Here is a 25,288-nt window from a genome sequence, read left to right as displayed (position 1 = left end):
ATTAACTAGATTTACCTCCAACAGCCCAAGATCAATCTTTTCAGAATGTTTTGGTTCACAAATGAAAAAATCATTTATTTTCCTAGCTACTTTGAAGAATAATTTTGTTGCTTTGCAGACTGTAAAGGACTCAAAGGAGTTTTTAATATTTTACATAAGTGAAGCAAGCATATAAATATTCAAGCTTGTTTTATCTTTAAATCTAAGAATGATTCAAAATATTGTGTAAGAGTTTGGAGAGCGCTTTAAAGGCAGTTCTAGACAAGGACCTCTCAAAATGAGGGAGAGATCACTGTCACTGCAAGAAATGTCACCTAAGAGTGACCAGTGTGAGGACCATTCCAGCTATGCTTGGATTGTTGGATTGCTTACTAAATTGTGGTGAACTTAAGCTTTGGAAATCTAAGCCTTCTCACTTTTCTTTTGCTGAAAACTAAGGATATAAAAATTAGCAATAGTTTAAGTTTTTATGAAGTCGAGAAGGATTTTAAACATTAACAATATGAAATACTAAATGAATGTAAGAAAAACATTGTGTACTACTTCAATTACATGGAAAAGTTAATTAGGGTTTTGTTTTATTTCCACCTTTTTAGCTTTGTTTTCAGATTTTCTTACAGTGAGGAGACATTCTTTTCAATTAAAGATGTACAGTAGCACAGATTCAGTTCCCTGATCTATTCATTATAAGGTGGGAGTGACAAGGTTGAAGGTAAAAAGGATGAGTTATGATAATGACAACTTCAGTTTCAACCCTCCTCCATCTCCTCTCTGATAATAGTGATAGACTAGTTTCTACTTCTAAAACATAAACAGGTACTGTGTGTGGCCATGTTTTCTAGTTTCCTTTGAGTTCCTAAGAATTAGAATTTCATGTACAATAATTTTCTTTTGAAATTGTCGCCAATTTTAAAGACTTTTGTGGAGTATCTTATTCCTTTATGCTGCTGTATATTAGGTTTTTAGGAATCTTTGAAAATGAAATTTAGTAATGTTGATTGGTAATAATAGTAAATGTTATTTGAATTGTTAAGAATAAAGTATCTTACACAATATGAGAGTTCTTATTCTAATAAAATTTAAAAGCATTCTCTAAATGCTGTGATGTTTAAGACTGATACTTGAAGAAATTCAGTTTTCTTGGTGATAAGCAAAACATGGTGTACGTATTATCTTTACTGATCCTATCCCCAGCATTACCACCTCCACCTTGGTCTCAATAAATTATTTCTAAACAACCATGAGGCATATAAGTAAGCTAGTTGACACCAAATCTAACTTGATGCCATGTGATATATTTTAAGTGAGGTTTGTCAAAATACTTTAGAGTGTACAGACAAATGTTTGTTACTAGGTTTCTTTCTATTATTTTCATATTACATCTGTAATTAATTTGGGGCCTTTGTCTAAGAGTCAGTTATTTTGAAAATAAAAGAAAATCAAGGTAAGGTGGGCATTGTGACATTTTTATTTGGTTAATGTATATAGTCTTTATACATTCAGTTTGCAGAAAAGTTTCAGGAATTCAAAGAAGCTGCTCGACTAGCAAAGGAAAAATCACAAGAAAAGATGGAACTTACCAGTACACCTTCACAGGTGGGCATTTAAATTCCTTTCTTATTTATAAGCCTTGTTTCTTTCAAATAGTATCCTTTATGCCAGAGTTAAATTTGGGAAAATAAAAGTAAAATTAAAGGGATCTCCAAAGTAGATATAGAAATGTACGCTTTAGTTAATTCTGCACTGGTAGAGAAAGCTTTTTCTATATGTATCTACAAGACTCTTTTTAAGAAGTTTAATAAAAATTAAAACAGATTACCTAATGTGAACACAACTTAAAGAAGAAATGTACATAAAGAACTTTAGATTGGCCTATTCTTTGTTCTATCTGATTTTAATGTGTACTTTAATCTTTCAGTGAACCACCTACTTCATGCTCAGCACTAAGACACAAAAGTTATGAGTATCACTTTTTTCTTTAACAAAGGAACTAATTGATACCTGTTACTACTTGTCCATCATAATCTTTCTTCAGTGGAAATTAATTATAGGTCAAGTAGAGTTTATTAAATAATGGCATTTCAATACTTTTATAAAGGTTTTAATGTACATAAAGCATACTAGTTGCTTTCAACTTTTTATTATTAGGCTTTCCTAGGACTAATTTTGTTGTTGTTGTGTTTTTTAAATTTATTAACGTATATCACCCGTACATAAACTTACATAAACAATAAGTGTATAGTAATAGTTGTGAACCTAGAATTAATTTTTATTTCAACTTCAGTCTTTAGAGTTCAGCTCTGTCCTGGGTTCTTCCCTATAGTAATTCTTTGTTTTTGAAATGTACTCAATTCTTACATAAAGGAAAAATTAGAGATTGTTTTCAAATGTAATGTCAATAATAGTATATTTACATAGAACTTTGTTGAAGTAAATAGGAATTGCCTTGGAATTTAGTAACTAGCCACATTTTTGGAACATTTTAGAAAATTATTTGATCTTCATCTCCCTTACCACACCTGGCACCCAACTCTATTTGGTAAACCTCACTGGTATAAAGCATTGGTTTTTGTTTTGTTTTGTTTTTTTTACAGGAAGGGAAAACTCTGTTAAGCATGCTTGAAGTACATATTTTCTCACAGACTAAACATGTCTCTGGACTGAAGCCAAAACTCCATTATACCTTTTCTGTTTTTGCAATGACCTGGAATAACTAGAATGATCATTTTGAAACTTCTCTTAAATATATTGTCTATTAGTACTATGATAGTGTAGTGATACTTTTAAGCATTAAAAGCCAATTTAGAATTAAGTACCAATACATGTTGGGAGGCCTGAATGAATCCTCATGTGAATGATACTAGTGTTATAAGAAGATGCAACCACACTCAGTTAAAAAATACTCCAGTGATTGCAATAAAATTTTAATGAGTTAAATTTTGCCATTTTTCTTAGTTCTTTTTCTGTAATCTTAACTTACTTTTTTGTTTAATCAGGGATGAACTATTACAAATTGTTACTAAGATACTTGTTCATCTTTGGTGGAAAGAATGTCTTAAAGCCTTTTTCTTTCCTCAAAAAGATATATTAAAGATGCTTGTATTTGGAAATTGCTGTGAAATATAAAGCAATGAAATATCTTAAGTTCATTGGTATTTGAAAGTCAAAATATACTGACCTTAACATATCTTTTCAAAACATTTGAAGTCTGATCGTTAATATACAGAAGCCAGAAAAAATAGTTATCTATTTCTTTTCATTTCTGTTCCCATTCCCCTGCCCCCTCACCCCTTCTTTTGGACAATCCCTTACAAATGCTATTAATGTTTCCGCTTTTGTTTAAATTGTATGGCCTCTAGCCACTCTGATTCTATTCACCTGGGAAGCAGAGCTTGAGCCTCACTAGCTTGACCAGGTCTATTAAATGAATGTTAACCTGAAAGTAGAATATTATTCAGGAGCTTGGCAAAGGGGGGCCATGAATTAAATGGGATAATTGATAATAGAAGACAGTTGGTTATAACTTCTGTTCTTGTTTGAGAAGGTAAAGCAGTGTGTGCAAGAGTTAGGGTTTTTGAGTCAAACTTGGACATAAATATCTCTTCTTGTCACTGCATGATCTTGGGAAAGCTGTTTAACCTAAGAAATCTGTTACCTAAGTGATCTGTAACTTGAATAAAAAATGAATAATGGCAATGTTAAACTGTAGTTAATAACATAGGCTCTAGAGCATGGTTTTGAGTCTGGGCTCTAAGCCTTTACTTGTTTTCTGAACTTAGGCAAACTACTCTTTTTCTTCATCCATAAAATGGGCATAAGAACACTATATCCTTATAGGGTTGTGAGAATTAGATGAGAATTAGAATAGTGCTCAACATATAGTAAATGCTCAATAAATGTTAATAACTTTTGACAGATGTGGTGGTGATGATGTAAAGCCTTGGCATAGTATCTGGCACCTGATAGTTATTTAGAAAAATACAGCTGCCTTAATTGTATAAAGCCTGCAGCAGATCTCCTGGAAAATTTGTTAAAACACAGATTGCTGGGCCCCACCCTCAGAGTTCCAGATTTAATAAGTCTGAAATGGCCCTAAAATTTGCATTTACACTAATTATAACAGATTCCTAAGAAATGCTGATGCTATTGGTTTGGGTAACCACACTTTTGAGAACCAGTGCTGTAGACCAATTACTACCTACTAAAGGCTTGTGATGAAAGTACTCAGGTGTTCAGAGCAAAGTTAATCACTTCCCCAGTTTGTTTTTTTTTAATAGCAGAACTTTTTTTTTTTAGATTTATTCATTTATTTATTTCTCTCCCCTTCCTCCCCGCCCCACCCCAGTTGTCTGTTCTCTGTGTCTATTTGCTGCATCTTCTTTGTCCGCTTCTGTTGTCAGCGGCACGGGAATCTGTGTTTCTTTTTGTTGCATCATCTTGCTGCGTCAGCTCTCCGTGTGTGCGGCACCATTCCTGGGCAGGCTGCACTTTCTTTCACGCTGGGCGGCTCTCCTTACGGGGCACTCTCCTTGCATGTGGGGCTCCCCTACGCAGGGGACACCCCTGCGTGGCACAGCACTCCTTGCGCACATCAGCACTGTGCATGGGCCAGCTACACATGGGTCAAGGAAGCCCGGGGTTTGAACCGCAGACCTCCCATGTGGTAGACAGACGCCCTAACCACTGGGCCAAGTCCACCGCCACTTCCCCAGTTCTTAATCTCTTGAGCTAAAGTTTTGCTCTTGATATAAATATATGGCTGTGTCAGATAATGTTATCTTCATGAACGTAACATCTGTAGGAATAAGTTGAATCACATATAATTTTCCTTTTACCTCTCTTTATATAATATATTAATTCAGAGCTCTTAATTGGAAATCTTTTTTTTTAAGATTTTTTTTTTTATTATCCCCGCTCCCCCCCCCACCCCGTTGTCTGCTCTCTGTGTCCATGCACTGTGTGTTCTTCTGTGTCTGCCTCCACTCTTGTAAGTAGCACCAGGAAGCTATGTCTCTTTTTGTTGCATCATCTTGCTGCATCAGCTCTCTGTGTGTGCAGCTCTACTCGGGCAGGCTGCAGTTTTTCCACGCTGGTGGCTCTCCTTATGGGGCACACTCCTTGTGTGTGGGGCTCCCCTACATGGGGGACAGCCCTGTGTGGCACGGCATTCCTTGCGTACATCAGCACTGAGCATGGGTCAGGAGGCCTTAGGTTTGAACCTTGGTCCTCCCATGTGGTAGGTGGATGCCCTATCCATTGGGCCAAATTCTCTTTCCAGAACTGTGTTCTCTACCCCTCCTTCCCCCCAACTTTATAGTTCTTGTCACAATTACATATTCCTACATTAGGAGTCCAAACCATTGATTCATCATTACATTTTATGCATTTGCCTTTTAGATCCTGTAGGAATTAAAAAGTGAAATTACAAATAAAAAATATAGTAGTACTGATATTTATTTTTTATCTGTCATTTTCTTTACTGAAGATTCTTATTTCTTCGTGTGACTTCAGTCAGTAGTCTAGTGTCCTTTCCTTTCAACCTTCAGAACTCCCTTTAGCATTTCTTGTAGGATCAGCTTAGTGGTAATAAAGTCTTTCAACTTTTGTTTATTTGGGAATGTGTTAAGCTTTCCCTTATTTTTGAGAGAGAGTTTTGCTGGATATTGAATTCTTGGTTGACAGTTTTTTGCTTTTATCACTCTAAAATGTCTTCCCACTGCCTTCTTGTCTCCATGGCTTCTGATGAGAAAACACAGCTTAATCTTATTGAGACTCTCTTGTATGTGACACATTGGCTCTCTCTTGCATCTTGTAGAATTCTCTCTCTCTTTGCATTCAACAGTTTGATTATAACATGGCATGGCTTGCGTCTATATGGGTTTATCCTGTTTGGAGTTTATTGAGGTTTTTGGATGTATATATTCATGTATTTTGTTAAATTGGGGAAGTTCTCAGCTATTATTTTTTAATATTTCCTCTGCCCTTTCTTCCTTCTCCTTCTAGGGCCCCCACAATGTGCATATTGCATGCTTTTTGGTGCCCCCAGATTCCTTAGGCTATGTTCATTTTTCTTTTTTCTTCTTTGTGCTTCTCAGGTTGGATGATTTCAATTGTCTTATCTTCAGGTTCATTGATTCTTTCTTCTGCCAACTCCATCTGATATTGAACCCCTCTAGGGAATTTTTAACTTCTGTTACTGTGGTCTTCAGCTTTGTTTGGTTCCTTTTCTTAATGTCCATTTCTTTTGATATTCTCTGTGTTCCTCTGTTTTTTACCCAGTGTCATTTAGTTCTTTGTCTGTGTTCTCCTTTAGCTCTTTGAGCATAGTAGGACCATTTTTTAAAAAATGGTTTGTTCCTCCTCATTGATGGTTTGTTTGTTCTTTTAATGTTTTAATTTTCCCTTTATTTTTAAAGGAGCTTTAGATTATATAAATGTTGGGGATTCTCATATATCCCACCCACTCCCCCCTCACACTTTCCCCCATTAACAACATCTTTCATTAGTGTGATACATTTGTTACAATGATAAACACATATTGTAGCATTACTACTAAGCATGGTCTATAGTTTACATTATGTTTTACACTTTGCACCTCTCAATTGTATAGGTTTTAACAAAATGTGTAATGTCTTGTGTCTGTCATTGCAATATCATGCAGAACAATTCCAGTGTCCCAAAAATGCCCCATGTTACATTGATTCTACCTTCTCTACCAATTCTTCCCTCTCCTTCTCCTCAGAACCTCTGGTGACCACTGTCTTTATAGCAATGTTACAACTTCTTCCATTACTGCAATAAAAATAATTCTACTTTAGGCCATAGTTGCATTCCCGTTATGTTTGTTCATTCCTCAGTCTTGAGGATTTAGGGGTAGCGATGCCCATTCTGCTTCCAGTTGAGAGGGGGCTTAGATCCCATGGGCCAGATGGATGGAACTGTCTTGCTTGCAGTTATAGATACTCTTTTTTTGTGGGTTGGGTGTTGTCCATCATCATCCTTTTGTTAGTTGTCCTGGGTGAGTCCAATGAGCCATTGATGGTTTCTAATACATTAATCTTCTTTGTCTGGACTATTGCTTCCAGTTTTGTGTATGTGTGTGTGTGTATCTATGTTTTGTAATATTTTGTTGAAACCTAAACATTTTGATATTTTAGTGTGTTATTGCTGAAATTTAGACTCTTAGGCTTCTGTTCCTTAAGTTAGTATCCATATAGTGTTAAGACAGAGCTTCCTTTGTTTTTTGTGTTTTTTTGTTTTAAATTTTAACAGTAAATCTATGCATTTTTTTTTTAAGTTAAGATTTTTCATTTATTTCTCTCCTCCCCCATCTCCTCCCCCAGTTGTTGCTGTGTGTTCTTCTGTGACCACTTCTATCCTTATCAGCGGCACGGGAATCTGTGTTTCTTTTTGTTGCATTGTCTTGTTGTGTCAGCTCTGTGTGTGCAGCGCCATTCTTGGGCAGGCTGCACTTTCTTTCGTGCTGGGTGGCTCTCTTTACGGGGCACACTTCTTGTACATGGGGCTCCCCTACACGGGAGACACCCCTGTGTGGCAGGGCACTCCTTGCACGCATCAGCACTGTGCATGGGCCAGCTCCACACAGGTCAAGGAGGCCCAGGGTTTGAACCGTGGACCTCCCATGTGGTAGGCGTGCGCCCTATCCATTGGGCCAAGTCCACTTCCACAGAGCTTCCTTTGAATGCCAGGAAATAACACAAGAAAAGAAGGAAGAAAAGAAAATGCATTTCCCGGTCTCAGGAGCTTGACCTGTGAGAGTGCTCTTTTTCAGAGTTTATCCAGACAGTGAATTTAGGGAATATCTGAAGACCAGAAAGGAGGGGCCTCTCTGGACCTTTCTCTTTGTGCACCCTGTTTTGGGGACATGCATTGGGCCCTAGGAATTACCCCTTTTACAGGGATACAAATATGCCCACCTCCCTAGGAAACAGTTTCCTCGTGGCTTCAGGCACTGTTTTGAATGTTTTACAGTCAGCAATCCCTTGCCCCAGACAGCCACGTGATTGCTGTCCAACAGTGTTGTGTAAAAGAGCTCTATGAGCCACTTGCTACATGCAGGGCACGTTCTGGTATAACGAGTCCCTTGGGACACCACCAGACCAATTGGGTCGGCCATACCTTTTCCCAATATGTGCCAGAACTGGCACTCCATACTGGAATCATGGCCATATCTGCGCTGAGCAGTAGGGGGAATAGGGAAGGTGCCAGCTAGGATACCAGGAAATCCTGCCATTTTTACATGGCCTTTTTATTGATTTGGCACTCACCTTGTAACTGTAATCCTTTAACTATTTTCTGGAGCTTTGAGAAAGATGTTTCTGCCAGTTCTTGCTGGGTGTTCAAAGCTTCTGTGGGGGAAACTGAGTCCTGAGGCTTCTCACTTTGCCAACTTGATTGGGGCAGGCTTAAGAGGATTTTCAGTTTAACAATTTGGAGTTCATTGGTAATTTTAGGTGAAATGTTAGGGAGGGAAAGGCAATGTGAAGTCTTCTAAACTGAAATGATATGATAGAGTTAGTGAATATGGGCTGAATTTTTTAGTGAGACTAAGGAAACATTTATTTCTCCAATATGAGAGGAGAAGGGGATAGCATGGTAATCTCAGGAGATGTCACACTAAGAACATTTTTTTATAGGATGTATGTGTGGGAGTGACTTGAGTGTGTTTTAAATTGAAGAAAGGAGGCAGTGAAGGAGAAAGAAAAGAATGAAAAGAGGGGATCATTGGTGCAGCATGATGCAGAAAACAATAGTGTTTTCAAAGGCAAATGGGAACTGGTGCCATGTCACACTGGAAGGAAAAATAAAAACAGATTCAGATACAGATAATTTTTGAGGCAGAGAAAGGATGGAGGTTGAGAGGTCTGTGCCTGTTCATTTTAATTTTCTCTCTGAAGGAAGGGTTATTTACTGAGAATGAGGGAACTGAGATGAGGTAGGGGGCTTCAAGATAGGTTTGGAATATCTGGACACAGTTGACTCCTGGTAGATACTTAATGCAGCTGGTGGAAGGAAAAATACAGAGTGGAATTTAACCCACTAGCCTTAATCATCAGTCCATCAGTACACGTTTCACGGAGAAGGAAGAACATGAGTTAATCCAAAGAGTCAAATTATAAGAACTTTTGTGGTGGTCAGAGAATGGATTTTCAGACATGGTGGCTCTAGATGGTGACTGGATTTAGGAAATGATTTATAACAAAGGATTAAAGGACCTTTGTCTGAGACCTCAGCCTTATCTTCTTTTGCTCTTTTTCTGTGTCTCTTTGCTACCATTTCTTTCTATTACCACTGCCATTGAACTCAAGATCATTAGGTTCTCCCCAGTTTTTCCTGGCAGATCATCTGCTCAGAAAAGATTGCAGTGTTCTTCTCATCTTTTTTTTTTTTAATTTTTAAAAAGATTTATTTATTTATTTTTTATTCCCCCCACCCTTGTGGCTTGTTCCATTCTTTGCTGTCTCTTCTCTGTGTCCATTCGCTGCACATTTTTTTCTGTATCTACTTGTCTCCCTTCGTTGCAACATCTTACTGTGCCAGCTCTCCGTGGATCACGGGCTGTCAGCTCTCCGCAGCATGCAGGCAAGCCTGCCTTAACAAGGAGGCCCTGGGACACAAACCCAGGGCCTCCCATATGGTAGATAGGAGCCCAACTGATTGAGCCACAGCCGCTTTCCTCTCATCTTCTTTTAAGTAGAAAAGACAGAAATTATATAGATTTCCCAAGAATGTTAAATGATGAAGAGCCATGTTTTGCTTAAGCCAAAAATTCCAAAAAACTTGAATAGTATCATCTTTTAGCTTCCCTAAGGCCTGTTTCTCAAGCCCAACCCCCTTATTTTTCCTTTAAGTTACAGGAACATTTACCCCCAGAAGGTAGGAGGAGCCAGGAGTCAGACTGTGCTCTTCTTCTTCTCTCTCTTAATCCTAATCTACTTTTGTTCACCACATTCTCCTCAACTGCTTCTGGCAGATCCCCAGGTAAACCTTAGTTGCTAAACCCTGGTTATGCCTTTCAGTTTAACCAGATAATTTTTTTCTTTTATTTCCACTAAATTGGGTCTTGATCAATTTAGCATGTTGGACAGTCAACACTGTTTGCTTTAGTTTGGTTTGGCCTGTCTTGGAGAAAAATAGGCCTGATTTATTGATACCAAAGGTGATAACCTTGTGGTTTCTTACTGGCTGCCTAAACCTTTTCTGTCTAATTGAGATTGTTCATAACTCACCTAGAAATAGTCACTTTACGGATACTGTTTGCATTATTCACTTAGTAGGATTCAACTTTGTTGTGAACTTTATGTTGTCATACTATAAACCTTATCTATGCATTGACTGTCAATTAATGGAAACAGAAAATTTAGGAGAAATATTTAGTAAAAATGAAATTAAGTTTAAAATAGAGGTTCCATTAATAATTGAAAATTGAGTTAAGTGATATATGTAATCAAGAAAGTAGCCTTTTGATCTTTGATAGCTTGTATAATTTATAGCATTATGATACCATTAATTAAAATATTTAAATGTGAAATAAAATATGGCAATATAAAAGTATAAGTTCCACAAAATAAAGTTATTTTCACCACATTAATATTTTCCATATCTTTTTAGTGCCTCTCCACATGAAGCATTTTATGTAAAGTATGCAAATTATCATAACCTAAATATGCTCCCTTATTTTCTAATACTTTTTTCCTATTATAGGCATTTTCCTGTATTACTTTATTCAAGTTGATAAACTATGATCATACCTGACCACTCATGTTGGACACATGTTTTCATTTCTTCTCCTAAAATAGCCTGATCTTTCAAATGTGAAGTTTTAGTGCTTAGGGGTCATAAGGAGTTCTCCAAGCTGCTTTCACAGTTTGGAGCTGGGACCTCCTCTGGTTAACAGGTTTATCAAGTGACTCCTTACTTTGATTTCCAGTATCAATTTGGATAATCTGATGATGGCAGTCTCGCGAATAAGTGTCAGCTTGAGCTTCATTTTAAATTGTATTTATTTTCCAGAGGAATAAATTAAATTTACCCTGATATACAAATCTTAATTAAAAGTAGGAAGAGGACAGGAAATTTTGTGAAGTAAATTGATGAGTACCAGACAAGAGAAGCTGAAATGCATTAACATCATTATATATAATAAGTTATAGAGGATTTCTTATTGCTTTTCTAAGTAGCTCTATAGAAACTGAAAAGTAGAGCAGATAAAATTAAAACTTGTTGCAGATTTAATTCTCCCTTTTATCCTTCTTTCCTTTTAATTTTTTTCTTCTCCTTTTGTTTATATTTCTTTCTCCAAAATATCACACCCTTCCTGCATTTTTATGCCACCTTCTTTTTCTTCTAAAGTAATTCTTTGAATATCTTCTAGTCTGATCAGTTGCTTAATAAATGGAAAAGTTTTTCAGTTCTTCAAAACTACATTTCTAAATTATGTTATGTTTACATTTCCAAATTGTATTGTTTCAGTAAGTTTTCTTATGTGTTGCTTTGCTTCAAAAAGTTCAGTTTGTTTTTTTCATCTTTGACTCAAATTTCCATTTTAATATGCTTCTTAAGTAAGCCTAAGTTATCAGATTTAACGTTAGGATGTTGTGTACTTTTACAAAAATGTAACTTTTTCTTCCTTATCCCTCCCCGCCCACCCCCACTTTTTTAAAGGAATCAGCAGGAGGAGATCTTCAGTCTCCTTTAACACCAGAAAGTATCAATGGGACAGATGATGAAAGAACGCCTGATGTGACACAGAACTCAGAGCCAAGGGCTGAACCAACTCAGAATGCATTGCCATTTTCACATAGGTACAGATTCAATTCAGCCATCATGATTAAGTAAAATGTGTAAATATGGAAACTTATTTGGTTTCAGATACGTTTTGCAAGTTACAACCTTGAGTGAAAATTCCAGAGCAGGTCTTTTTTTAAAAAAAATACCATTTCTGTGAACCTCAGAAAGGAAATGTAGAAAAAAATAATTAATTTATAGTTTTCAGTTATCATAGATGGACTGGAGTGAACATTTACTTATGTAGAAAAGGAATACTGAACTAATGACAGTATACATTTTTTTTTTCAGTGAAACAAAGTGTTATCTACCTGGTTTTCATTTTCATGTATCCTCTTGTAAGGTGTAAGTTGTATTTTTTAAAACAAATTTCCCACTCAAGCTTACTATAATCTTAGAGGTGATCTCTCCATGTGATACCACAGAAGAAAAGGGTTAACAAGTAACATATAGCATGTATCTGCTAATGTTAATGTCAGATTTATTTTCACATGCCATCTAATAGGATAAATCTTAACATGTTCCTGAATTTTAAAAGATTTGATGCTTTAAAAAGACACAATCTATCCTAATGTACTGTGGTATTTTTAGAATCTAAGGGGTCAATGAAATAGACATTTTTTTAGCCTTTAAAACTTTTGACTAGGTGGTTTTCGCTAAAAATTAAGAAAACAATCTTAATTTTTTTTGCATCTCTTTTTAGAACCAGTTCTAAATAATCAAATTCTTGGGCATATTAAGTATTGTGAAGTAAGCTATTCCCAACTCTTTTTCATGAGAAGTTTGAAATTAAACTTATTAGATCTCATAGAGACTAACAAGGAAGAGTAGCGGGACCTAGTGGTTAGTTTGAGGTAGAAGGAGAAATTAGTCAAGAAGTAGTTTTTAAGAATATATAGGGGAAATTTTTTGACTATGAGGCTATTCTATTTTTTTGCTAAAAATGCTAAAATTTTGCATAAAATGGTGGCTGTATTTTAGAGATATCATGAAGGTCATGCTTTAATACAGTATAAGCATAAAGATACATAAACCACCCAAAATATTACAATAAAAATATGAGTTTCCCATATACCCCACTCCCCACACCCCCCCATTCCTCCCACATCAACAACTTCTTTTATTAGTATGGTACATTCATTGCATTTGATAAGTACATTTTGGAACACTGCTACACAGCATGGATTATAGTTTATGTTGTAGTTTACAATCGCTCCCAGTCCATTCAGTAGGTTCTGGCAGGATGTATGATGACCTGCTTCTGTCCCTGCAACATCACTATGCTGTAAAGATGAGTGAACACGTGAAAACTTTTTGTTCTTCTGATCTGAAGACTGTATGTTCACAGGGATTTATTAAACATACAGGTTTTTAAATATGCAATTACAGTTAAAGATCAATGCTAATATGCAGTTTTTAAAAAGGATTTAATTATGATTTAAGGAAAGGAAAAGATTCCTCCTTATTAAATTATATTAAACATATCCATTTAATAAATAGACAAGTGCACTAAACATTATACACTTGCTAATTTTGGGGCTCTAATACTTAAATGAGCCACCTTGCATTGATAATGGTAGCATTTAGAAATAAGCACTTTTGTATTTATAATTGATAAAGCTATTTTTAGTATACTTTATGCACCTTAAATTTCCTAAAAGTTTACTGTTTTGCTAATCCTTTGTATTTGGAGTTACAACCTGGGCTTGGTCTTCCTTTACTGATTTTCTCTGTTCCTGGGAGTCTAATAGGAGTTATTTACTTTTACTTAAAGTTACAGCTTATTTGATTACTGGAATTTATAGATTAACCATGGAGATATTTGACAAACTTCTGAATATAAAACTTAGCACCTTGGAGATCAATTTTAGTTTTTAGTTATGTTAAAGACTTTATGTAACCCTATAGTTCTTCTTATTTAAAAAAAAATAGTTATAGGATTTTAGAAGACTCATTCTCTGGACTTATTTTGATTGTATAGTAATCAGTATTAATCAATATTCAGTTCGTTAACTTGACTGAAGTCAAGACTCCCACCTAAGATAAACTATAGATTATTTCACAGCTAATATTGGAATCCCAAAATAGAGCTGAGAGGCATCTCAGGATTTTCCAAACTGTTGGCAGTTTGAAATTAACTTAGTGGGTTACAGGCAGCATTCTAAAAATGAAATATAATAAAATCAAATAGGAAACATCAGAGTAAAACTCACATTAAGAGTAGAAATTTTATTTCAGTAATATACATAGTTAAGTGTTTGCTGGATTTTAGTGTAAAATGTTATGTTTGAAAACATGTGCCTTTTGCACATGCAGACACTAAATCTCAGAGGTCATTAGTTGTCCTAAGTCACACAGTTAATGAATAACAATTTTAGGACTACAGTTTAGCTTTTTTGACCCTAGTAGGTACTGCCAATTAGTTAACAGTAGTAACTACTTGCCTTGTATTTTAGTCAAGTCCTGAAGACAGAGCATATTGATGCATTGGGAACTTTAATAATTGTTCCTGTCCTGGTAGGCCAGTGTAGAAATAAGGTCACTGTTTCATGAATTAGAGACAGAAAGAATATTAAAATAAATTTTATTTAAATCTGAAACTCACAAGTGTTTAAGTTGGATAACACTATACTTTTTTTCCACGGCAAGGTCAGAGAATTAAAAGCTGTGGTTTTAAGGCTTATTTAGAGTATTTATTTTGTCCTTTTATGTAAGGACTTGTTTTAACAGGAAAGGATGAATAGCAAAAAACCCTTTTCTACTCTCTGTTTTGGTTGATCCCATAGTTAGAGGTTGCTGCTAGAAAAGGAATAAATGACCAGGATGGCCATGTGTTTAAAAAAAAAAACAAAAAACGGTGGGGGCAGGAATTAGGGAGCAGTAATCTAGACAGTCAGTTAATCAAGAGTTGACTGTATTACCAGGAACTAAGCAAATCAATCTGTGTCCTTCTAAAATTACAATGTTATACCAAGATCTCCTGAATTGGTTCATTCTAGGGAGGGAGGAAGGCCCTGATTTTCATCTGGCCCTGATAATTTTAGTAATGTAGTTACAGTTCTTACTGTAACTTTACTGGTTTTTTTTTTTTTTAGTTATTACTTAGCTTTAGAGAAATTAGCAAGACTTTTTTATTACTTTTTAAACTTTTGATTATAGCAGTTTTCAAATGTGTATGAAAGAGAGAGAAGACTATAAAGCACTCCCATGAACCCATTTTCTGGTGTCACGTTACAAAAAATGGCCAGTCTTCTTTCACCACTACCCCCACCAGTCTTCTACCATTGTATTTTAAAGCAAATCCCAGACATATAATTCCATCCGTAAATATTTTTAATTACTTTTGAACTTTTTAAAAACGTATTTACTAAACTAGTACAACTTTTTATATTTACCAGATTCAGCATTATGCTGTATTATGCACTATGATTCATTATTTTAAATCATTCACTACTTTCTTGGATTTTTAATTATACTGATGAACTCAGTTTAAAAAAATGTATGGGCTGTTCAATACTCCTTAGTCATATGCTGTAGTATTGTTTCATGGCCTTGTCATAAGCTATGCAAAAACATTCTAACAGAATATTCTTCAATGAAGTACTGTTCTCATAGTGTACTTAGCCATTTAAATGCTTTTAAAAATTTAAGAATGTTGTAAATAATGAGACTGTGAAAATGAAAAACATTTACGAGTTTCTTTGAGGAAACAGTATTTATCAAAATTGCAATTCCATTCTTTTAAAAATTATGTTTTAACCTAAATGATAATGTCCTTTTGGGACTGAGCAAGTATACACTTTCTGACCTACTGAACTCCTCAGGCATCCTATGTACTAATTAGAGTAGAATAGCATATACAAAAGAGAAAAGATTTTGGTTTTTCATTCCAGGGAGTTGTTGTTCGCTTCATTCTGGAACTTACTTGTTATTTCTTATGAATTATAAGTAGGTTTTGTTTGTTCATTTATTTTAGATTTAAAGTTACCTACAATTCTTTTGGAAATAATTTTATAGTATTCCAATGATGTTGGAATATTATACTGAAATGTAATTCTGAAAATTAAACTTTTTATTTTGTTCATTATAAATTCATGGTCCTCAGATATACAATAATATATAGATAAATAACTGCTGTTGTGGTATTTTTGACAGTTCAGAGTAGACATATATACATGAACAGTTTGTGAAGCTATTTTTGTACTGAGAAATTTTAATAAGAGTTTAATTACTGTAATGGAAAATAGGCTCTTTTAAGCACTGATTATATTTAAATTCCTCTGATGTTTAGATAATGTATTCTTATGGTGCTACTAGAATTTATGCATTTTGGGGGTACTGCATGTCTCTTCCATTATGTTAAAGACATTTTTATGCCACTTAATGTGTCTCCAATATTTATTAAAGGATGTATGCCAAAACCTTATTCTCTCCTATACTGCTATTGCTTTAAATCAATATAATTACAATTTTATCAAAATTTATAAAATCTGGGTGGTTCATTCCATTTATATTTATCAGTTTAATTTTTGCATGCATTAAAGTTTCAGTAAGCTACTACTTTAAAGCTGTTATTAGGGATTTTTGTACAATTTCTAAGACTCAATTTCATGGGAAATTTTACATATATATAAGCAAGTTACTTGTTAAAATACAAGAAAAGTGCTTTTTTTTCTTGAATCAAATATAATTTGTGCTTCAAAGATGATACAAACAAGAAAAAGTTGAACACCTATTAAGAACTCTGGATATTACATTTTTTTAAACATCTTTGGTATCTCTTTGCATTTTATATGGTTAGTAGGGAAAAATGATAAAATAATGCTTATGAACTAAAGTAGGCATAATTTTTATGGGCAACTTTATTTTGATAAAGCTATATGTGTATAACTCAGGCTTGATTTCAACAGTTGACTTTATCATTGATATAGTTGCAGATGAAAGTTTAAGTTATAGGATTCTCCTTAGTGCTGTAGTCACAATTAACATGTTATTCTTCCAGTATAGACCCTTAAAAATTAGATTGTTTTTAAAAATTAATTTGAAGCCAAGAAAATTTGTGAGAGGTCATAATTCAACAAGTTAGAGAAGTCAGAATTTCTTTCACTATAATTATGAATAAATAGCTTTTTATAAGACAGGAGATAGTATTTTGGTAATATATATAGTTCTGCAGTCCCTGGGAACTGAAAAGCAATTCATGTATTTTAAAGTAAGATACAGTGAAAAAATATACTTTAGTATCCAAGAATGTTTGCTTTTATTAGCTTTCTAATTTGGTATACTTAAATGTTCTTGAATCTTTCAAGAACTAAACTTTGTTCTCTTAAAGAGTCTTCTAAAAGACTTTGAGGAAAATGTTAAAACTTGGTAAAGCACATTTTGTCAGGATCATCCCTTAAAATAAGTTATTTGCAAGAAGAAAAATATTGTTCAATACCATTCTTCATATGGAATAAGACATTAACATGTAAATAAATGACAGAGTAAAACATTATTAATCTGCGTCCATGAGGGAGATTTCTGTGCCCCCCACCCTACTATTATTTTTCATGGGCAAGGATATTCACTAATCCATTCCTAGTGATTGTTGGCTTCTGTTTCCAGGAAAGCCAGAGTCAGATGTGTGGTCATTTTATACCATGGAACAGATTGACTCTAGATTAATTAGTGATGTCTTCGGAGTGGAGAATTTTTTAAATTTCCTTTTTTTTTTCTGTCCACTTCTGTTCTTAACATAGTGGGGATTCCATAGGAAAGGGAGTATGGACAGTTCTGCTCCAGGACTTACGGAAAAATGTGTATCATTTGGATTTGATTTTCCATCTTTCTTCTCATGAGAGTAGAAGGGCCATGACCAAGTTGTGAACCTAGGCAGAGGCCAGCAATCCCCACAAATATGTGAAATTTGTGATATATATGACAGGGAATAGTGAGGTCTGTGGTAGAGTGTGCAAGACTCATCTAAAGCTATTAAATTAAAAATTAAAAAAGAGACAAATAGAGGGGTGGGAAATAGATGGTTACCATCTGTTTTCTGCCTAAACCTTCAGTTGGAGGACAAAAGAAATCTTTTTGGCTTCCATTTGGCTTAGCCCAAGGTTAGGATTTTAAAGCAGATTCAGCTTGTAATATCCATTGTTACAAACTCTTTGTGGTGATATTTGGGAGGGCATGGTTTGCAGATTTCAGATCCTGGATATTTCCTCTTTGATGACATAATAATATCTAAGAGGTGTTATTTTCTCAAACACAAAAATCTGACCATACCACTTTCGCCTTTAAGATAACTTCAATGGGATCCTCTTCCCTATAGATAAAGTGCTAGCACAGTATATACTAGGCAATCAGTGGTCATCAGATGAAGCTTCCTCAACCTCATCACCTTGTGATTGTGCAGCAGTTATGCCTAATGGTGAAAGTCCTCCACATACAAGCTAGCAGCCATGTTATTGCTCATCTACATCTTTACTCATGTTCTCTCTTCTCTTTGGAATGACTGTATACACACATGCATGTACTCACACTCTGTACTTTTACCCATTTCCACCCCTGCCTCTAACTTGACCACCTGTTGGCCAACTCTCATAAATCCTTTGCACTTTAAAACCACCTTGTCCAGTAAATTTTGTCTCATGCCCCTCAGACAGGGTTATATCCTCCTCTGTTAATTCCCTATTGCCTCCAAATGGACATATGGTTAACATTAACTTCCCATTCTCCCACGGGGGAGGGGGGGCTATGTTTATTCATTTGTATCCCTGGTGCCTAGCACAATAAATACTTTATGAACATGTAAATAAAAGAATTTCCCACACAGTAACTGAGTACATGCTCTCAGTGCCTTGGTGTAGTATCTCAAAGACGGCTAAAGTTAAATCTAAACTCCACAAATTCATAAGTTGAAGCTAAAATATGAAATTACTTATATTCTATGAAAACCAGTTAGTCTTGTCAAACTTGAGGCTTGAGTAGAGCTGAGTTAGTCTGAGTTTTTTTCAAAATTTCCTGGTTTACATGAAGGAACTTTAAGGAAATGGAAGTAACTCAAGTGATTGAGCACCTGCTTCCCATGTACAAGGTCCCAGGTTCAATGTCTAGTACCTCCTAAAAACAAACAAATTTTAAAAACCACCTCTCATTGAGGAGTGGATGTAGCTCAGTGGTTGTCTGCTTGCTTCCCAAGTATGAAGTCCTGGGTTCAGTCCTTGGTACCTTCTTTTTTTTTTATTCCCTTCCCTACCTTCCCCACCCCCCACCCCCCCATTGTTTGTGCTCATTGTCTGCTCTCTGTGTCTGCTTGTCTTCTTTTTTAGGAGGCACAGGGAGCTAAACCCCGGACCTCCCATGTGGGAGGGAAGTGCCTAATTACTTGAACTACCTCCGTTCCCTGCTTGTTGCGTCTTTCATTGTGTTTGCTCATTGTGTCACCTTGTTACATCAGCTTGCCACACCAGCCCATCACATCAGGTCACTGTCTTGTCTCCTTTACGAGTCACTGGAAACCAAACCCAGGACCTCCCATGTGGTAGGTGGATACCTAACTGCTTGAGCCACATCTACTTCCCCCTCCGGTACTTTCTTAAAAAAAAAAATCGTAGATATGGTTCCAGTTCCCTTTGAACAACACACAACCCCAAGTCTCATAACCCAGAGATAATCAGAGAAATTTTAAAGATAGTGTGTTAGTGAACAATGTTCTTAAGTGCCTAAATAGTGTGAAATATGCTAGAATGTGCATTTTCCTAAAACTAAAATAAATTTTAATCCTTAAGAACAGTTTTCTTCCCTATTTAAAAGCAGTACAGAATGATTTAATGATTCATTTTCTGTGAAGTTTTTCACATAATAGTTATATTCTTTATTTTTTAAAACAATTATGACCAAAATACATTTTTATAAAACTCCTCTTTTAAAGGTCAGCATGAATACTTATTACTTGACTCAAAGAAGTGAATTTAAGAAACTTAGGTTTTTTAAGTCAAGAATCGCACTGTGCACATGGAGCAGAAGTAAAAATTGAGGGCAACTCTAGCTACATCTCAATTACACATAGACTTAAATTAGACATGGAAATTAACCTGACAGATAATTCTCTGAAGTATATTGGAAGTAGTTCTGCTGCAGTATATAATTAAACTATGGAAATAAATGTACATTTTACCTTTAATGATATCTTTGTCACTTTTCACTTATGGTTTAGCTTGGCCACATATGCAATGTAGAAAAAAATAGCTAAATTTTGTGATTCTGTCATAAGTTGAAGTCTAAAGGTTGATATGATAGCAAGAACTTTAACTTTTACATAGTTCAGCAGTTGTATTTTATGGAAGTGGTAGCCAGTCTGTAGAAGTATGCAGCATCACTATTTTCTTAATGGCTAGGCTACAACAGATGGCTCTTCAGAGGCATTGATCATTAGGGTTCATCCTGGTTCAAGCAACTCTCCCACTAAACTTCTGAATCATTTTCTGAATCATTTGTTAAGTGTCACTTTTCAGGTACTTATCCTGATTTTTACCATTGTTTAACACATGTTTACCATTACTTGTTAAACTTCTTTCTAGATTCTCAGCCTCTGGATCAAGCCTCATTGACTTAAATTTCCTAATAAGCCATATAGTTTATAGCCATTTTAGAATATATAATATATGATGAATAAATTTGTTGAGTGAATAAATACATATACTTTTACTCTTGTAAGATGGCAGAAAAGGATAAATAAATTGGTGCCATTTAATCATTAGCCGAAAAAATATACCATGTCCTAGGCAGATCTAATAAAGATAATAATACAAAGAATAATTAACTTTTTGTCTTAAATTAATTCTACAGGATCCACTTAGCTATTTATACCCCTATTAATATTTTCAATAACAGCTTTATTGAGATAAAATGTGTATGCTCTAAAATTCACCTTTTAAAGTATACAGTGGTTTTTAGAACAGTTCTTATATAGGGTGAAAATATAGGAGGGTAATTTTATTTCTTTAACATCTAAGAGATAAAGTATAGATTTTTATGTCTTCAGTATTTTTGTAATTACAAGGAAAAAAACTAATAAAAAACATAGTCTTTTTTTTAATAAGCTGGAGAATGAACATATTCCTTAAAAATAATACTGAATAAGTGATAATATTCCAATGAACATAAAGCATGTTCTTATTAAATAGGAATAAAAATATACATACTAAAATGTTTTCATTTCAAATAACTGCTTCCCAGTATAACTGTGACTCCAGGCAAGAGTCATCATGTGGTTTTCTTTATGGCTTTATGGAAATGTCTGCTTATGACCGTGTTAAATGATCAGTTATGATCAATACTTGTTTTACACAAATACTGTTCTACCTAGTTTACCACAGAAGGTATTGTGATTCTGGCTACATGAAGTTTAAAGGATTGTTCAGCATACATGTACATTAACCTTCAAGTTGTATATGGATGCTGTAATCACTTTGTAGTACTTTTTAAAAATTTTTATATTTTATATATTTTTTTTTACTTTGTAGGACATTTTAAAGGCCATCTATGCACACAAAGTAGAAAATTAAGTCACTAGCTAAGTTAAGACAAGTTTTTTAACTTCATTTACCTGGGACACCAAAGGGTTTTAAAAATTTTAATATTCAAAATGAAAGTTCTCCATGACCCTTAATAGGAAACCTTAGACAAATGTATGTAGAGATTGCCTTCATCACTGCATTGCAGTCTATAACTTGAGGTTAATGGAAAAGCATGTTAGCAAAACTGTCTTTAGAAAGTATGTTTAATCCTATTGCTTAATAGTTTTTTGTAATTGGATCATTCTAGGGTATGCTTTACACACAAGCTAAGTTACTATTAAAGATAACCTCCCTGGCTCCAGAAATTTTTTCTCTAGAGATATGGGGAGTGGACATTAGTAATTTGTGAAATTATGTGACGATCCATATCATTGAGTTTCTTCTGAGTTCAAGAACACAGAAAAGGTAGTAGTTTCACCTTTTCTGCTTCCTTTAAAAGCTATACAGAAGCCATTCTGTAATTATTGCATATTGTTAGAAAATCACAGGCACCATTGCAAGGAAAGGAGATGATCTTTACCTTTGCTTTATCCTTGGAAGTCTGGCAACCCATAGGACCGGCTAGGTGTCAAGCCCTGAACTCATACTGGATATACTATCACATTTGATTTGTTTTGGTGAGAGGTATGTTATCTCGGGCAGAAAGAAGAAACATCACATACCTAAATAGATACCCTACCCTTTCCCCTACTTCCCACTTTTTAAAAAATTCTGCTTGAACACTTTTTCTTTTTATGGAAAACCTGGATTCCTTACTTCCTATACCCTGATACCTACTGGATGTTTTTTAGAAAGTCAGAAAAGATCTCTTCTCTAAGTTGGATTATTTTCCTTCTGGGGAGACAGTCAATTTTCCTTGATGGATGACTTCTGTGACCACTTTTAGTTTTGGAACTTAGTGGAGTGACCATTTCCCACGGAAGAGGAGGAGCTGCAGTTTATTCTAATTGAGAAGATATAAATTGCACCTGAATGAGCGAAACTAACATGGAAGAAAAATGAAAATATAAAAAAGACCCTGTCATCACAGTTCTAAATTTGAAGAGCCAAAAGAAGTAGTAGTACCTTTGAAGGAGATATTTAGCTGCTTTAATTCTGGTGTTTGCCTAGATAGTATTTAAGCTATCTCCATGTCAAGTAAGAAAAAATGACTTGGCAAGGCATCTTCTACTTTGTTTCCTTGGCAAAATGCCATTTTACTTGTTCCATTTAATTTTCAGAAGACTTAACAGCTCTTGATGGAGGAAAATTTCTATTTCTTGAGATCCAAAATAGCTCTATGTTAATCTGGTAAAGATAGTGAAAAATAAGCAACATGACTTTCCTGGACTAAAACGTAGACCTGCTTCATAAATGCTGTTTCTTTTAAGACTGATAAATATAGCCATTTGCTACATGTAATATGACAGTCATATCTTGGTCAGTTTCTTTTGTTTATCTGATGAAAACTCCCTACCTCACAGGGATGTTGTGAGGCAGATTTTAAATGTTCCTAAGAAAAGTTTAGAAATAACAACTCTTGCCTATATCTTTGTGGGTACTTTCTACAAGCATAAAATTTTGTTTAAAATTTACAAGCACTTTCCTGTAGTTATGAATGGATATTCAGTAACATTTTTTGCATGGAAGTAAGATAATGAAGTTGTATTTGACTTACCAATGAGCAGCCTTGTATAAAGAATAATTTGACTTTATGAAATGTTACATTGATATTTTTTCATCCAAGAGCTTTTATATAATAATATTAAAGAAAAACTAAAGTAAAAGTGTGTGGTTTCCCCTTTTATTTAGTTGGGATTTAATGATTCATGCCTCTTAGAGAAATAACAGATGACCCAACTCCTCAAATTCTAATGAATATAAAATGAAAAATACAATGAAATAGATAAAACTTAAAGAAAATAGTGATAATCTTGAAGTTCAAACATATAGAGATGAGTGGAATTTAGACTTTGATAAAAACAGTAAAACTCTGTTAGGAAGAGGTGAAATTGCAGTAATATTTTCATTAAAAATAGAATTACAGTATGAATAGAGAGTTGATAAACATTCACTTCATATAATAAAAAGGGTCAAAAGAAAATTAGTAATTTTTCAATAAAGGGAAAAGGTTTAGGTATGAGCTAAAATTCATGCATAAAAATATTTTATAACCTACAGGATTTGGTTTTATTTGTAAAAATTCATTTTCATAACATTTTGGAAAGTAATTGTAGATTACCATTTCAAATAAATCAACCAATTTAATATTTGCAAGTCACAGTTTGGATAAAGCACGTGAATTATCAGATAATGATTCCAACAGCTAGGCTTTAAGTACTATCATATTTCTACTTTCTACTCTTTTGTTCATACTGTTGTAGTATAAAAAGATAAACCAATTCAAAGTGAATTTAAGGATTCAAACTTATAGTTAGAAATTCACAAACAAGAAATAAATTTTCTGTACTACCATTTTATGTAAATATTTGTTTTATAGTTCTATATGCTATTTAAAAATACAGGAGTGGATGTGGTTCTAGATTAAGTGAGCTGGGATCAAGAAAAACTTTGAAGTCAGGATATTGTATTTGGGTTATTCCTCACTTTTTAGATTTTAATACTTTTAGATGAGCTTTGCACACTCTACTTCATCAAAGACCCTACCAATCCCTCCTGTCATATACACCACAAAGTTCACTTGGATTGTTTAACTTGTTAACTAGTTTAACTTGATTAACTTTATAGGAATGGGAACTACAGAAGGGGCCTTTCTTTGGCTAACTCAGCTTGTCCCTTTATTGATCCCTTTTAAGAATTTCATGATTTGCTTTCATTCAAGCATTTTACATATCCATTCAAATCTATAATTCATGTCCACTATTGGTACTAGTTGTTCTATAGTGTAGTGTTATCCAGCTTAATGCTCATATATTTAAATATTGCAGCAAGGATATTGGGGAAATTCCATTCTCACAATAATGAAAAAAGTTACTCTGTAGACAATGAGCTAGTTTGAAGAAAATTATTAAATTATTGATAAAATTTTATGTGTAATCATTCTTTTAAAAAACCCCTTTAGAAATAACTTTGAGCCTGTTTTCTATTGCCTCTCCTGATTTTTTCCTTACCTACTGATTTTTTAAACACCAAAATTAATATAATACTGAAAAGCTATTTTATAATTTAAAAATTTAGAGAGTGAATGCTTTTTCCCTTAAAACACTATAGTATCTAATACAATATGTGTACTCTAACAATCTATTATGAAAAACAAGTATTAAAGTTAATAAACATGTGCTTTCAGAAATAATGAATAAATTGGTAACAGCATTAGTTATCACCTTAACAGTACTGCTTTTCTGGTATTTAAAATTTAAATCAGAAGGGATATCTTGTATCAGTTCCCAATCTATTATGGGAACAGTTTATAGAATACATCCTGAATCCAGTTTAATGCTAGAGAAAATAATTTTCTGTAAGGAATCATGTATAATATAATGATTTTGTGATTACTTTATTGTCTCTGAAAATAGAGCACATTCTTACCATCATCTCCTTCTCAAAAATAAAAGAGTTGAAGTTGACCTGGCTGTCCCACCAGCAATATTCACTTAGGCAATTCGTTTAATCTCTCTGAGGTAGTTTTTTTCCTTCTATTAAAGTGGTCCTGCCTTCAGTCCAGGAAATGAATTAAGATGGCCTCTCCTGGTCTTCTCTGGCTGCCATGAGATTTAGTATTGAGTTTATAATCATTAAAATATTGTTAATGCTAATGTGCTGCAGAAAATAACCCTTTACATAAAAACAAATTAGCCACCTTTGTGTTTAAATAGAATATTAGAAAAAAGTGTAGTGTCCTATGCTTTTGTGATATACACACACAAATTATTTTAATTCTGTCCTGATGGCACTATAGATTCAAAACATGTGCT

At 34.3% G+C, this 25,288-nt stretch overlaps 1 protein-coding gene across 1 annotated transcript in view; it reads left to right on the top strand.

Annotated features, from left to right (window-relative positions):
• The window catches only part of HOMER1 (homer scaffold protein 1), a 157,566-nt gene that overhangs the window by 71,508 nt on the left and 60,770 nt on the right, over window positions 1–25,288 (top strand). The window contains exons 4-5 of the mRNA XM_058275367.2: window positions 1,504–1,596; window positions 11,686–11,825. Of these exons, the coding sequence (XP_058131350.1) occupies window positions 1,504–1,596; window positions 11,686–11,825 (233 nt within the window). The remainder of the gene's footprint in view (window positions 1–1,503; window positions 1,597–11,685; window positions 11,826–25,288) is intronic.

This window comes from Dasypus novemcinctus, chromosome 2 (genome assembly GCF_030445035.2).
Source record: "Dasypus novemcinctus isolate mDasNov1 chromosome 2, mDasNov1.1.hap2, whole genome shotgun sequence".
NCBI lineage: Eukaryota > Metazoa > Chordata > Mammalia > Cingulata > Dasypodidae > Dasypus > Dasypus novemcinctus.
The sequence above is the reverse complement of the archived record's forward strand: the minus strand, read 5'-3'. Positions and strand labels throughout refer to the sequence as shown.